At 39.2% G+C, this 15,035-nt stretch overlaps 1 protein-coding gene and 1 long non-coding RNA gene across 6 annotated transcripts in view; one reads left to right on the top strand and one right to left on the bottom strand.

Annotated features, from left to right (window-relative positions):
* Window positions 1–3,412, bottom strand: part of LOC146495255 (uncharacterized) — a 55,993-nt gene extending 52,581 nt beyond the window's left edge. For 2 of the 5 annotated variants that reach the window (XR_014871605.1, XR_014871604.1), the window contains exons 1-2: window positions 2,255–3,222; window positions 1,284–1,349 (exon numbers count right to left, since the gene is read on the bottom strand). This is a non-coding gene — a long non-coding RNA (uncharacterized LOC146495255). Of the gene's footprint in view, window positions 1–1,283; window positions 3,223–3,320 lie in introns of those variants that run through there. The other 3 variants (XR_014871603.1, XR_014871602.1, XR_014871606.1) reach the window with 2 other exon arrangements.
* Window positions 3,413–3,852: 440 nt separating this feature from the next.
* The window catches only part of cntn3a.1 (contactin 3a, tandem duplicate 1), a 76,283-nt gene continuing 65,100 nt past the window's right edge, over window positions 3,853–15,035 (top strand). The window contains exons 1-2 of the mRNA XM_085146491.1: window positions 3,853–3,966; window positions 13,650–13,793. Of these exons, the coding sequence (XP_085002617.1) occupies window positions 13,739–13,793 (55 nt within the window). The 5' untranslated portion in view covers window positions 3,853–3,966; window positions 13,650–13,738. The remainder of the gene's footprint in view (window positions 3,967–13,649; window positions 13,794–15,035) is intronic.

Below are 15,035 nucleotides of genomic sequence, written 5' to 3'. Positions count from 1 at the left end.
TACACTAACTGCTAACTATTAAGCCTGTAGAGACAACAGTCCATTTTTTTATGGTTTTATGTGTAGCCAGGTTATTTGGAAGGCAGATGTGGAATATCTGGTGAGTTTGATTGCAGTCAGATGGAGATTTAAACATCCAAACATGAACTTCAGTCAACATCAGATGATAGCCAAAGGTTTTAAGGCCTGCGCAGACAGTTTGATTAAATGTGATTGATTAATAGACGTCAGCTGACAAATGGAAAGCTTCTAGTACCAAAATGCTTGTCCAGTGCCTACAGCCTCTTCTATCATATCCAGTTATCACTTTGTAGCTTTTACTCCATACATAACTATAGAAACTTGATGCCTTTTCAGGTTTCTGCTGTCACCAGCATAAAATAAAGATGAAAATCTGAACAGATCAAGTAGGATATTCTACCCATTGTAGTAAAAATGCCTTACAAGCACTGTAATGCATTACAACAACTAGGGGGTAAGTATGAGAGAGTACCTTGACACAAGGTATATGTCTTGGGTTTAGCTGTACATCCTTTGGCCTTAAGAAAAAAACTCCAGTGTGTTGTCTGCATTGCTGAGCAGCTGCTTGAGATGCTGGCTGTCCTGCATTTGATTCAAACTGAGTGACATCATGGCGAGACAAGGGCAAGGAGGATTGCCCTAAGTCAGTACTGCACATCCAATCCACCATCTGTTGCAGTAATATTGTTCTAACAGAGACTTCAAATCTGCTTTCACCTCAGTAACATTTCGCACAAGCACAAAAAGTCTGAACAAAATGCAATTTAACAAGATTGTGAAATAAGCAGAATTCTGAAGTAACAACAAGAGACATAAATTAGATTACAGCCTACACACATGACTTCTTTTCTCTTTGTTGCTTTTATGTTCAAGGAACAAATGGTATGTTGTGAAACAGGCAGTGCTTGCTAATGATGAAAGTACTGCCTTTTAAAAAAAAATAAAAATTAAATCTCAGAGATCAAGCAGATACAAGATACAAAAGAAGAATTTAGATAAATTACATGATTTTTTTTTAATTGTTTTATTTCGGAAGTGAAAATTATGAAACAAATCTATACCTCACACCTTCCCAGTCATCACGATGCATAAATTGGCAAAACAGCTGCACCACTATGTTCCTGTTATTGCAAAATATACTAACAACATTAACAATACGGTACATACTAGTAAGTATCATTGCTTATGATTCAAGACAGTATTTTATTTAAGAGTTGTTTCTCTTTTTATTTGTCTGGAAGAAAAGATAGAGAATAATCTACCTTTTCCGGCTCTTCAGTCTCCTGGCGGTATCGGCAAGTTGCTCATTTCAGCATCTCGTTCACGGCCTCGGGACAAACAGAATTCATGTATTTAACTGACACCTTCCAAACAACAATGAAAAGTTCATCGTTGCATAAAGATGGTGGCATTTCTCTCAACGTATTTCTCTCGGTGGAGAGCACAGGGAAATGAGTAAAACTACATGAGGTAAAATTCAGTTAGTTTTTCTTTGGAGAGAAATCATCACAGTAAAACGATTAAAAAATTTCCCTCCAGCCATGAGCATTAAAGAATTCATGAAATATTCAAGCCTAGTTGCAGATATTTGTGTTTAGAGTGGCTATACTATTAAGTGTTCCTTGGAGCTTTGATGTGCCATTATTAGCTGCGTGCATGAATGACTAAGGAATACTAAATGTTCATTCAGTAGGTTAATCCAAATATTCTTTTTTCCCCCATTGCCTTTCCAAGGCTTAGTGGGGCATTCATTAATTTTGTCTGTAATTATCACTTTACCATTGGCTCAAAAAGAAGTAGAATCTTTTAAATCCCTCTCAACATTATGAGCAGCTTATGAGCCAGAGGCGTAGCGTTTGTAATAAGTCCTCACTGAACTTTATGAGCTGGCAGTCTTTCTAGTTTTGTATACTACAAGTAATGATGTATGATTAACTGAAAAAAATCTTGGCGACAGCTTAATGTCTCCTGAAGTATATATAAAAAAGTCACTGTGAAAAATGGTTCCTTTCATGAGGTAGGCTGTACACAAAAATGCACCAACAGTAGTAAATGGACCTCTAAATTCTTTAAATTGGCAGTAAGCAACTTTTCACCTGTGAGTTTTTGGTTTAAAAACATCCAGCATTACCATTCTAATAAATAGGAAGGTTTGATTTCTTGCCTTTAAATCAGGTGAAATTCTATTTCATGTTCACTCTTGTTTGTTTTCCTGTCCCTTTGTATCACTTACCCTTTTTATCTTCTTCGCTTCTTCCAACAATTGGGTCTTTATTGTTTGACACAGTTACTCTGGTTGTTCCACCTTAAGCTATTTCAGCTACCTGGGGAAAGCTACTGGGAAACAACAAGAGCAAAAGTGAGAATTTAACTTTTCCAACGAAGTTTATTTTCAGAGTTACATAGTGAAAATAAAAAGCAATCCACACACACACACAGAGCATCTTTTGACACAGTGCCTGACTATAATGAACTTACAGGATGTTCTTATACAGAACAGTTATAAGTTACTTCTGTGTTTGAGTTCTCTTTCATTAACTATTAATTGTGTGTTCTTTGTGGCCTTAGACTGTAAGTCAGCAAAAAAAAAGGGTTACAAGTCGTGCTTGCACTTACATTAAATAATTAGATATTAGAATAATTGAATATTTCCACACTCATAAAAGCGTGCTCTTCACATGCACGCAGGCGTTTTCAGGTATTCTGACTCATCAGCAATGGCGTCATCACATTTTGCAGGTTTTAGAGTAGAAATGTTATGGCTTACTGGGATACGTATATGGAGCAGAGCTGTGGCTCGCTTTATAGCAGACACACTGGCTTGTGGTACCACCAGGAAAAACATACTCAGAACTGATACTGAAATTTACTCCATTAAGGTGAGCTTATATAGTGTGGCACTGTGCATGTTAGCTCATTCTATTAACTTTTCAGCAATGAAATCAGTTTTTACTTAATTTGCATAATTTAACTTTTTTTTTTTTAAATTTGGCTTCAAAGCCATTTTGAGATTTTGCGTAAAATAAATGCGATCACTTTAGAAAATATGACCCATATTATGTATAATAAGTTCCAACTAAACAGAATGAAACCATTATCCCATGAATTTGCGGCAATAGCTTACAGGTCAATTCTGCGTAATTAGCAATTTCGGTGCTTAAGAAATATATTTTTTAGACAATCCTCATTATCCCCCCAAATAAAATGAATGTGTGCATACATAACTCCCGTGCCTTATTGCCTTACCAGCCAGAAACAATAAAACTACAGTTACTTTATACAGATCCGTTCTGCTGTACCCGGATAGGTGATCATGACATTTTGAGGAAATGTCGAAGACCTGCAGCGTGGAAAAAAACGCAGACCAAACCCTCCTGCATCCACCTCTGATGTCCCGTGTGCCAGCGGCGCCGCGCGCGCAGGCAGTTGGAGTCCTCACCGTGTAGACGAGCTGGACTCGCGCATTCAAAAAACAGTTTTAAGCTGCTCGCGAACTCTTTGTGTTCCTTAAACGAATTTACCCAACAACTTACAATTATTTCCACCTCAAAACGTTCGCTACGCAAACTACCACCGCTAAGGGCTTGGTTTAAATCCGCCTGCCCGCGGTGCATGCGGGACCATCGGGATATCCTACATTAATGTACCAGTGAGGAGAGCGGAGGACCGGGGTGCTGGTAATTACTCAGACGCTGAAAACACTGGGACCGACGATGAAAAGAGTAAGCGCTTACATTTAGGGTAGTCTGCCTCAAGAAAGGAGGAAGAAAGCAGTTTGGGTGTATTTAGAGAGAGCAACACCCGCACTTTGAAGAGACCAACTAAACTGTAGCCGTCTACTCGATCTGGGGACCTGCTGGGGTGAAGGAGTGAGGAGATGCGCGGTGTATCATGGATATACGAGAAGGGATGAACGACAGCAAACACCAGAGGATATGTACTCGGGTAAGGAAATACAGTTATTTACTTTATTCGGTATTCTGTGGAAGCTGCAGTATTCACTATTCCCGATACAGTAATGATTATTTCTTATGCGTGTGCCATACGAGGTTGTTGTTATCACCGGTCTACAACTTCCACTTCTGAAATAAACCACAGTAAAGTGGAGTAAAGCTGAATATTTTAGATATTTACCGAAACGTGATGTCAAAGAAACTGCCTTGCTCATTTTATAATATGCATCTGTTTTTGAACAAGTATCCCATCAATAGTACGGAGCACACATTCACACACACATATTAGACATTCAGCGCTCAATTGCACAAGTGACGGCATTGTGTCCATGCCATTATTGCCATGCATGAGTTAGAAAACTAACAGCTTTGAAATCCCAGCTGACTGGTGCCATTTCTCATCAGATTATCACATTCTGCGTCTCCTAATTGGCCATGGCCATCATTTATACCGTGCAGCTTTTTCTGTGAGGCACAAATCCAGACCATCATTCCTCGTTCATTTAAAACCTTTTGGCAGAACACATTGTCGTCAGTGTTCACCAGGGGATTGGAATCAGTCCAGTCTCATCATCTCTCCTTTTCTTTGATTGCACCGCGCTCCTCGCTTGATTGGTTCGGATTGTCTAAAGTCCTTTAGCATCCGAATCTGCTGGAAATAGTTAATCTCATGAAATCAAGCGTCCATATGTTTCAGATGGATCTTCTTTGCTTGTGATTCTGCTATTAAGTAAATTACAGTGCTTTAGCTATTAAATGTATTAGAGGTGGTTTTGATTATTAACTCTTCCCTTTGTCAGTGTTTAGTGTTGCCCCTCTCTTTATAGGGGTGCCTCAGGGGATGCTTCACATAAATACTGTTTTTGTTTCATGTTGGCATACAGTCAACTGCATGTTTGGGTATAGTTGTAACTGCCCAAAGCTACAGATTTAGTTGTTTCCACCAAACTGCAGTATTTCATTTTTAAACATTTGTGTGACTGGAATTGTAGAGTTACTACACATCTCTTTGGGGAAGTGAGCTTATGGCTGGGCAGGTTTCTGATGATGTCACTGGGACAGAAAAAGGAGGAGGGTGAACATGAAGTTCATAGTACCCCGCTGAGCCTGGTCTGCGTGAGGAAAGAGGAGTCTGAGTTGGCAAAGACAAAAGTATGGCATGTGCATTCTGATTGGTTCAAGTAGGGGTTGCCTTTTTTTTTTTTTTTTTTATTAATTTAACAAGTAAGCAAATCTATTTGGATGAGTCACTTGGTTTCTTTAAAATTCTGTTTCAGTTTTGTTTTTCTGCTGTTCATACTTGTCTCTGAGTTCACATGCAAAGAAGTGCAGACTATGGACATTTTACCCGCAGAGCTAAACTCTTTAGTCTTCATCTTTTATTCAGTTGTCTATGCAATAAGTAAGTGGGACACCAGCAGTGCATAAGCTAATCTGTGTGGACAATATGCTTACCTATTGCATTAAAAAAGTAAAAAAACAAAACCAAAAGAACTGACTGCTTGAATTTCTTCTTATAGGAACATTAATAATGACAACTGTAATACGTCAGTATTCAGTTTAGTGAAATAACGCAGAATTCTTGCATGTCTACGAGAAGTTACACTGACAAGGCGCAGTTGCTCTGAGAACTGGAAGTTTTCTGCATTATGAACCCCAATGAAGCACCAAACAAGCGCATTAAAATGACATTTTATATAGTAGTTTTAAACATGACAAGTCTGTAAAAAGACAAAGTCTGTCAATCTGTGGTCGTGACAAAAATGAGCTAGACATGAACTTTGAGAAAGCTCAGAAAATTAAAAAATAAAAAGTAAATAAGCATGTTCTTTTGTAATTGAAAATGAGTTTTTTCAATTGTAGTTTATTGACACAAATACATAATTGCTTATCATTAAAAAAGGAAATATATGTGCACACTGATAAAAAAAAGTGCAAGTTTGTGCTTTAAAGATATTTTCTAGACCAACACTATAATATATGCATGTGTAAAATGTTTAGAAGGAGAATTGGCCTCCTCTGGATGTGATGCAAGTCACACATGGACTGCACAAGTGTCTCCATTCCTGGAGGAGTGCATCCTGCAGCTGTGCAGTGGTCATTCATCGAAGCTACCACTGTTGAGCACATCAACCCAGAATGTCCTAGGCATCTTCAATAAAAGACGTATCCGGACTAACTGCTGGCTAATGAAGCGTCCGGATATGATTGTGATCCTGAAAGTCCTTCACTATTCCCACTGTGGGCAGGCAGGTATTGTCCTTTCTAAACAGTCACAGGGTGGGGTTCTGCTGCAAGAATGTCACAAGTACAGATGGGAGCACTTCATGGACATGCAAACCTGCCATCATGGCAGTAGTCAGGTCAACTTAAGTCAGTCACGGCAAGTCAGCACCAATTAGTGTTGTGAGACCACTGGCTTGTGAATATCTATCTATCTATCTATCTATCTATCTATCTATCTATCTATCTATCTATCTATCTATCTATCTATCTATCTATCTATCTATCTATCTATCTATCTATCTTCTGTATATGCTTTAAACAATGGTCCTTACGGAGACTTAAAATCTGTCTTAGAGGATCTGTCTTCCTTACAGTAATAGCAGTTTGCCTTTTCTCCATCAAGGGCAGAAAATTACCTCCCATGATGACAGCTGAGATCAAGCAAGTCCTAAATCAGTGTATTTAAAGAACTATTAATTGGGAGGCTTTTATTATCCTAATTGGCATCCTTAATTGGTAATTTAGTAAAAGTGTGTGCACTGGGATTGTCAGCTTGTGCCTAAAAACATTTATAGAGTGTTAAAATTACTTGTAAGAGAAGGCAAGGCAGGTTGATTTGTAGAGTTCATTTGCTCGAGGCAATGAAATTTTGATTCTTTGGTTATAAAACACAAGAAGGCGTTAAGATCTAAAGAAACATGAGGTAAAATTAAAGACAGTGCCTAACCAGTGCTTATTATCTAGGCACCTTTTGTCTCCATATCTGTTTTCCAAAACCATGTATATATCTTACTAATTTCAGACTTTTTCAATGAATTTGTTTCTATGGGTTTAACCATGTAAGCAGCAATGTTTTTAAGAGTTTTTAGAAAATGTTGAAATGGATTTAGATGCATGGCTCTATTCTAATATTCTAAATTATTACCACACACTGGCTCATTATGCTAAAATTTGGTCTTGGAGCATGTATGCAAGCAGGGAGAACCTTTCAACATGCTCAGTTGCTCTTGTCACAGGGGAGATTGGAACGAGCGCGTTAGTGGAGCGCCCCTGGTGCGGTCTGGAGAAATGAAAAAGCTGGCATGTGTTATGTCACGCCTGCAGCTTGTGTGCTTAGATCAAAACACTATTAGTCTCTTTGTCTTGTGCCACTATTTGAGGTAGAATCTTGGCTGGGGAATACACTGGCACTTCCTTTGCCTCCTGCGGTGTGCCATTTGTGGGGAAGACGGAAAAAAAATATTTGGGCATATATAAAATCTTTAGCTAAAGAAAGTTTTGTTGTTACTCATCATATGCAAATAGATTCTTCTGTGCTTCGTCAACATTGCATTTGTGTTGAATTCTTATACGTAGTACAATAATTAATACAGTGAGAAGTACAGTCACATTTAAATTGTGCAAGGGGCTACAAATACAGATATGGCACCATGTTAAAATTTAGCAAAACCCATAGTGACAATGAAAACAAAGCATAGTCAATATCTACATACCTTTATAAAAATAAAGTAAAAAACATCTAAAATACATGTAGTGCAGTGAAAAAGTATATTTAATACTTGACAAAAGGAACCTGTGAAAAAGCTAAATGCAGTTTTGAAATAATCTTTTCATTTAATAAGTAGGTTAAAAGATCTCAAAAAAAGCGACACACGAAGTCACCGACGTCTGTTAGCTAGGAAAAGGTTACAGAGCCATTTCTAACCATTACTCACACATGAAGAAAACTAGAGAAAAAGTACTGACCCCTCCCAGCAGTAGCCAGCCTACCAAAAATTTAGTATTGGATGACTCATCCAGGAGGTCACAAAAAATCCCAGAACAACATCTAAAGAACTGCATCCATACTTGCCTCAGTTAAAGTCGTGACTCAATAATAAGAAAAAATTGGAAATATGGAATTCATGGGAGAGTTCCAAGGAAAAAAACACTGCTGACCAAAAAGAACACAAAAAATCCTGATAACCTCGAGACTGTTGGGTAAATATTCTGTGGACTAATGAGACAATAAGGTTTGAGTCCCCTTACACCTGGTGTAAAACTAACAGATCATTATATAATAAGAACATCATAGTAACAGCCATTTATAGTGGTGGTAGTGTGATGGCCTGGCTGCTTTGTTGCTTCAGGATCTGGATGACTTGATGGTACCATGAATTCTGCTCTCTACCAGAAAATCCTGAAGGAGAATGTCTGCCCATCAGTTCTTGCCCTGAAGGTCAAGCTTATTTGGATTACGCAGCAGGACAATGATCCGAAGTACACCAGCAAGTCCACCTCTGGATGACTAAAAAACAAAAACAAGCCAAAAAAAAAGAGAAGGTTTTGGAGTCAAAGTCTGGACTTCAACCTAGTTGAAATGCTTTGGCATGGCCTTGAACAGGCCATTCATGCTTGAAAACCCTCTGATGTGGCTGAATTATAACAATTCTGCAAAGAAGAGTGGGCCAAAATTCCTCCACAGTGATGTGAAATACACACTGCCAGTTATCATAAAAGCTTTATTGCAGTTCTTGCTGCCAAGGGTGGCACAACCAGGTAGAAGGTTTTGGAGGCATTTACTATTTCACATAGAGCCAGGTAGGTTTGGACAGCTTTTTTTTTCTCTAATAAATTGAATTATCATTTTAAAATTGCATTTTGTAATTACTTGGGTTATCTGTGTCCAATATTAAAACTTGCTGGATAATGTGAGGCACTTAAATGTAACAAATATGCAAAAAGAAATCAAGAAGGGGCCAAAGACTTATTCACCGCACTGTCTACTCCATTATTAGTGGCACTTGTCTGGGAGGTGCTTGTTAAACTTTGATTTGTGTGTGGTGAATCCAAGAATTTAGGGCATAGAAATAATTTCACATTTGCTACTACCAGTCTCAAGTTGAGCATCACCACAAAATAAATTTTGAATGACCGGAGGCACTCGGAGCTGTGAGATGAGCCACACGTGCAAGGAAAACACTGATCGAGCTGGTGTCTGCAGATTAAGTGAAGCCGCAGCTCAGGTGATTAAAGATGCAGCATTGTATGCCATTCCTCCTGGTCTTGTCTCATTCCTGCAGAGTGTGGGAGTCTGGCCTCATTCATGATTCAGAGCTCGGGGGCCGGGAGGGGCTGGAAGGAGTGCATGTGTGTGTGTGTGGGGGATGCTCTTGATTCTTAGTGTGAATTTTATCTTCATCTGGACTCTCCAACCACAAAAGGGACCCAGAGTAACCTTCTATTAATATATTTTTAAGCCCTAAAAACTCATGACAGCTGAAAGATCGGGTGTAGGGGAGAGGGTCGAATCAGTTGCCATCACTGTCAAAGTGTGCGGTTTACTGAACTGTAGTCTATGGTTTATAAGCTCCAGCTGGTGCTGTCAGAGAACAAGAGGATGAGTGGTGTCACTTCGACAACGCTGAAATTTGGAGGAGTGCTTTGTCTCTACAAATCTGAAACTTCCCTGGAAGCAGCTGCGTATCCTCAAAAGTAAAACGAAAACACTCGGTTTTGCATTCAAAGCTCTTTCTGCTGTTCTCTCATAAGCTCCTTTAAGTCAGAGAAGATTTCAAGTTTAACTCGTTAGCTGATTGACAGAAACCAAACAAGCGCAATTTAGTCACTGAAGTAAATTTTTAAGCAAAGATGCCAAATATTTGATGGGCGTAGCTTCTTAAATGTGGGTATTAGCCGATTTTTCCCGTCTTATATGCACAAATGAATTCCGTTTCCTTGGGTTTTAAAACAGACAAGTTCACTGGGTGGGTGGATGCTTGAGCATTTGGCTGCTGATAAGACTGCTGGTTTGACATACCATATGCCAGAGACACACTAAGGAAAACGATGGTTGGAGCTCATTAAAATTATTGTGGCCATGTGTAATGAACTTGCTAACTGTCTTTGAAATGGTTGCCTTGAAGACAGGGATCTGGACTTTGCCCACTTGCAGTCAGTTGCCATCTTCAAAGTGATTTTGGTTCTTTAAGATGGTGTTACCACAGCAATAAGGTACTCAGTCTGCTATCAGTTTCAGGGGTCAAGTTGGCAATTATTGCAATCTGCTTGTCATAATATGACAATTAACTGTGTTAAATAAGTAAAAGACACAAATCTGTTGCTGTCTATATATGGCAAGAATCACACCAACTACTTAAATTAAGATAGACATAGTTTAATAAAACAGAGATTCAGATATTCCTTCACAAATAGTGACATAGTTGCTGTAGGATAGCAGTTTAACTGTATGATAACATAGGTGCTCAGCAACATTGCTTTAACGTAGGGAAATACAACCAGCTGGCAGATAGCTGAGCCAAGTCGTTGATGAATTATGCTCATTAGTGCAGATTGATTGCAATGTGTTGTCTTAGTCACACAATGATTGGAGAAAGGTTGTCTCCCACCCAGCAACCACTTTCAATTGCCTTGCTATGATATACAGTGATGTAGCTGACCAAAGAAAATCTTGGTGAAGTCATGCCTAAGTCGGTTGATTGGTTACAGAAAAAAAGAAGCTTTTTGTCTGTATTTAACTAAATCTGCCACATTGCAGATTAATTAAATGCAGATCCTTAATCTTTTATCTTAAATTAAATAATTTACAAAATCCAGTGTTGTATATTAAAGAATTTCCACATTGTTATTTTATTTCAGTCATGACAACAAACTCAACATATTCTGGCTCATATTTGTATATATGACCAAAAATATAAGAATGCAGACTCAATTCTGGATCGCAGCACAATAATTTTGAGTAAAACTGTTAATCAGCCTCATGTCCTGAGCCGTAACAGTTCCTGTTGTGTATCGTTTTCCATTTGATGGCAAACCGTCCAGCTCGGCTTGAACGCGGCTGCTACTCTAGTCTCTTGAGCCTTCAAAGCTGTGCAGAACAAATTTAGACCAAACAGCAAAATATGTCAATTCAGATATTTTCAGTCTCAAAGCTTCAAAACTTTGCAGGGTTTTCTCTTTATCAAAGCAACATGGACGATTTGGTTGGATGAGCTCTTGTCAACCAGCCGACCTGAAAGCTTCAGGCTAATAACTTGACGAGTGACAAGAAGAAGACAGCGCTGTTAGCGAGTGTTTGCGTGTCATCTCGCTGCTTGAGAGAAGAAATAACAGGGTCTCCCAGCTGGTACTGGTATAAGGTTATTGTGGCAAATGAGTATGCAAACCATTTCAAATATTCTGATTGGATTTGTACTGGTTAAGGCATTACTCAAAAAGAAAGAAACCATACAAATGTGTGTTCTTCATTACATGCAGTGCACCTGTTTTATTCTACTTTAATTTCATCTGCATTTGTGCAGTGAGAGGCTGACTTTGTGGCTGCGTTCCATTTAAGTGTTGTTGAGTTTGTGCAAATTGGGTCAGGAAATGTTTAGGCCAGGACTGTCATTCCAGGCCTTGATCATAATCCATTTTCCAAACACGGGCTTTTTTTTCCAACGACATGAAAGAGGTTGGAACTTGAAAGGCAAAGTTTGAAAGCCTTCCTTATCATTAACTTTCATCTGATAAAGCAAACAAATGAGAGAATCAATTTGTGATGAAAGTAAGTCATTGGCCTTGTCGCTACCACTTAAGGTCACAAGGCTAATCAATTTGCACTGAATAGGAAGTCAAATGCTGGCCACGACTCAACTCCCCTAGACATCATCTTAGTGCTGAGCTTCTTTGGATCAAAAGACTTTCTTTTGTCCCTCCACTAACCCTGTTGTCTGATGTCTCGTGTCTCGAGGCTTGCGGCCTAATAGAGATCAAAAGATTGGTGTTAGAGGCCAGCAGACAGTAGCTTTTTTGAATGGGGCCTCTCAGTAGTTCACACATTCTGGTCATGTTCAGTTGTGTTGCTGTCAGGGCAGGATAAATTCATTTTAGATGACCAGACTGTAAAACGTTTAATGGCTGACAAAACAATTACTTGAACATTTTTTTTAAAAAAAAACATGAAGCGTTTGTCGAAATGTGAGTGTCAAATTGCAGTGACAGTTCAATCTGCAGCCCGTGGTGACACACACATTTACTTTAGTAGTCAAATTAAAACTGTACACATGCACGTTACATTAGATGTCGCCCGGACATTGAAGTAGCAATGCGCAAGTGTGCGGCTGGAATTTTTAAAGACTCCTATTTTTTCAATTAAAGACATACTGTTGAGTAATTTATTCAGCACATTTCTCACAATTATTCGCTCAAAGGAGGCACATTCCAAAAATATCCAGGAGCCCTTGGAGGGATTTGAAGTGTCTCTGTTTTATTAATGAAAGCCAACATTTACTCCTGACATTTGCATCGTAATAACTGCGAGATAAGTTGGAACTAAGATGACTCTCTAAACCCAATCTCCATAATGAGATTTATAGGGGAAAAGTGTTGCCTTTAATGGTTAAGTACATGCAGAAGGAGGAATAGTGTAGGCAAATGTGTCAGGGACGCAGCTGATATATTCACATAAGCATCAGTGTGCTCTATCGTGCTTTTCAGTGGTGCAAGGATAGAAGGCGTGCATATAACTGAGAAAGCGTAATCGTTCAGTTGTCTCTGCTTTTTTGGCACGCGGCTCCTGATAGACTACACTGTATGTTCTTATTAATTCCCCCTTCTCATTTATTTCAGCATGCTTATGGTTTGGAGTCAGAGGACGCTTTACCATCAGTCAGTTAAATGTTCCAGGGAGAGTCGGTTCGAACAAAGACAATGGCTAATTTCCTCCCTTCATCCTTTTTCACTCCATACGCAGCCTCACGTACGCAAACATTTATCTGCCGCTTTATCAGATCAGATCTTGGCTATCACCATGTTAGGGATGTATGTGTATTTAAACAAATAAACAGGCTGCATCATTGTTTATCAGTGACGGGAGGAGTGCGACTTATTCTCATATCACAACTTGTTTTGGACTTCATTTAAGTAAGAAGGAGAGATAAATTACAGTTTAGCCTTTGAGAAAATCAATTGCAAGTCTCCCAGGGGGACTGAAAATGTTTTTGTACTGCGTACAGTCAGCTCTTTGTGTCAGACGTACATAATCCCCCTCGTTCAGGCAGAATCCAGGAGCCAGGACGCTACTTTATTACGTGCTAGGGATGTGTCTGACAACCAGCGTGCTTTTTGTTTTGTCTCAGTAAGTTTGAGCACAAGTGAGCAATCCCCTTATGTTTCTCTCGCAGCCGTGATCCCTATTATGAAACGTTGAGCACACTTAAGCAAACTCTGCAACAGTGGAAGCCTTTTGTGCACCACAAGATCTGCAGCTAAAACAAAAAGCACCTGCCAAATATTACCTGTTACCTAAAATACGTTTTCTACATGTTAACATTAACTTTTTGTTTTATATGTCACAACATGGACAGTAATGGTTCTCATGAAATCCATCCAACTGTTTTGAATCGTGATTAGAGATTTTGAATGTTTAATAGTCTCCTCCCCTTTGCTTCCTCTCTTTTTTTTTGACAGAACAACAGTGAAAGTGCTGGAGAGGACAAAGCTGTGATTCTACACACCTGTGATTGGAAGTGAGCTTTTATTGACCTGAGACCATTAAAATGAAGTTGCTATGGAAACTTATAGTGCTGCTGTCATTGGTGGAGCGCCTGGCAGGTAAGCCTCCCAAACGTGTATTCTTGTCTTGATGCGTATGGTCTATGTTGAATTCAGAGCAGATGGCTCTTAAAATGAAAACAGAAAAATAAAATATTTTTTTAAGGAAAGGAGTGCCCAAAGCTTTGAACAATTTTACAAATGTTAGGAAATGTTCATGTTGCTATTCCTTTCATTGGCAGCTCAAGGCAAGAAAATCAACAATCTCTCAGTTGTGCATAGCAACTATTTCTCTCTCTCTCTTTTTCTTTTGTTTTTGCCCAGGCATCGCATCCTGTTGCAAAAAACAATCAGCCAGGTTTCCATCTCTGAAAGGCAGCCTCTCTCTATCAGTTGAGCGTGCAGTCATTCATTTTAAATAGCGCCTCAATTGTTACCTAAATGAGATCGCGCCGGTCGTGGTACTGGAATCTTGCTTTGTGATCTTGCTTTTAATGAGAAACCTAATTTTCCTCCCTTACAAAATTTTCGGGGTCAAATGGTAGCTCTCTGCAGAATGTCAGAGTTTGAAACTGAGAGCAAGATGAATAAGGGCTTTGTTGCATGAGCACAGTATCTTGAGGAATGAGTAATCTTTCATGTTGCCTTGCTCAAAATCAGCAGCCCCTCCTCACAGCTGGGACCTAAAATAATTAGTGTGCGTGCATGTGTTTGTGACTGTCACTGTGTGAATTTATGTGCACACACGCGGGTCTTTTGTTTTTTTCTTTTTCAAAAGCGCGACGGCATGTCGGCACCTAAAATTGCCTACATGGCAATTAGCACCACTTATCACTAATTCCAATACACATCAGTGGACGTCTAATGAGGCTTTCCTCTGGGAGCTGTGACTTGCTATGGGATTACAATCTATACCACAATTCTGGATTGCATATTATGGCCTACTTAGTCTCTTAAATATACAGACAAGACAGTGTCTTTGACATCGATGGAAACCCTGGAAGAGTTTTGATGTCAGACAAACTGCCTACAGGAGACAATTTAGGGCTGCAGTCTGTGCAGTCACAAAATTTGCTCTTGCAATCACGAGCTGCAGAACCCACATTCAGACGTTGCTATTCAAAGCAATTTAACGCTTAACAAAGGAGCAGAGGGCAAATCGTTTCTGAAAAGCATTGTGTTGCACGCCCCTTGCTTCGGTCCTGAGCCTGACATTCACAGTTGGTAACACAGAGTAACTGAGCATTAATATTCAGTGTGGAGTTACATTACATCGTTCTGCTTACGATAGAAAAGCATGGT

The sequence above is a fragment of the Neolamprologus multifasciatus genome, chromosome 20 (assembly GCF_963576455.1).
Source record: "Neolamprologus multifasciatus chromosome 20, fNeoMul1.2, whole genome shotgun sequence".
Classification (NCBI taxonomy): Eukaryota; Metazoa; Chordata; class Actinopteri; order Cichliformes; family Cichlidae; genus Neolamprologus; species Neolamprologus multifasciatus.
The sequence above is the reverse complement of the archived record's forward strand: the minus strand, read 5'-3'. Positions and strand labels throughout refer to the sequence as shown.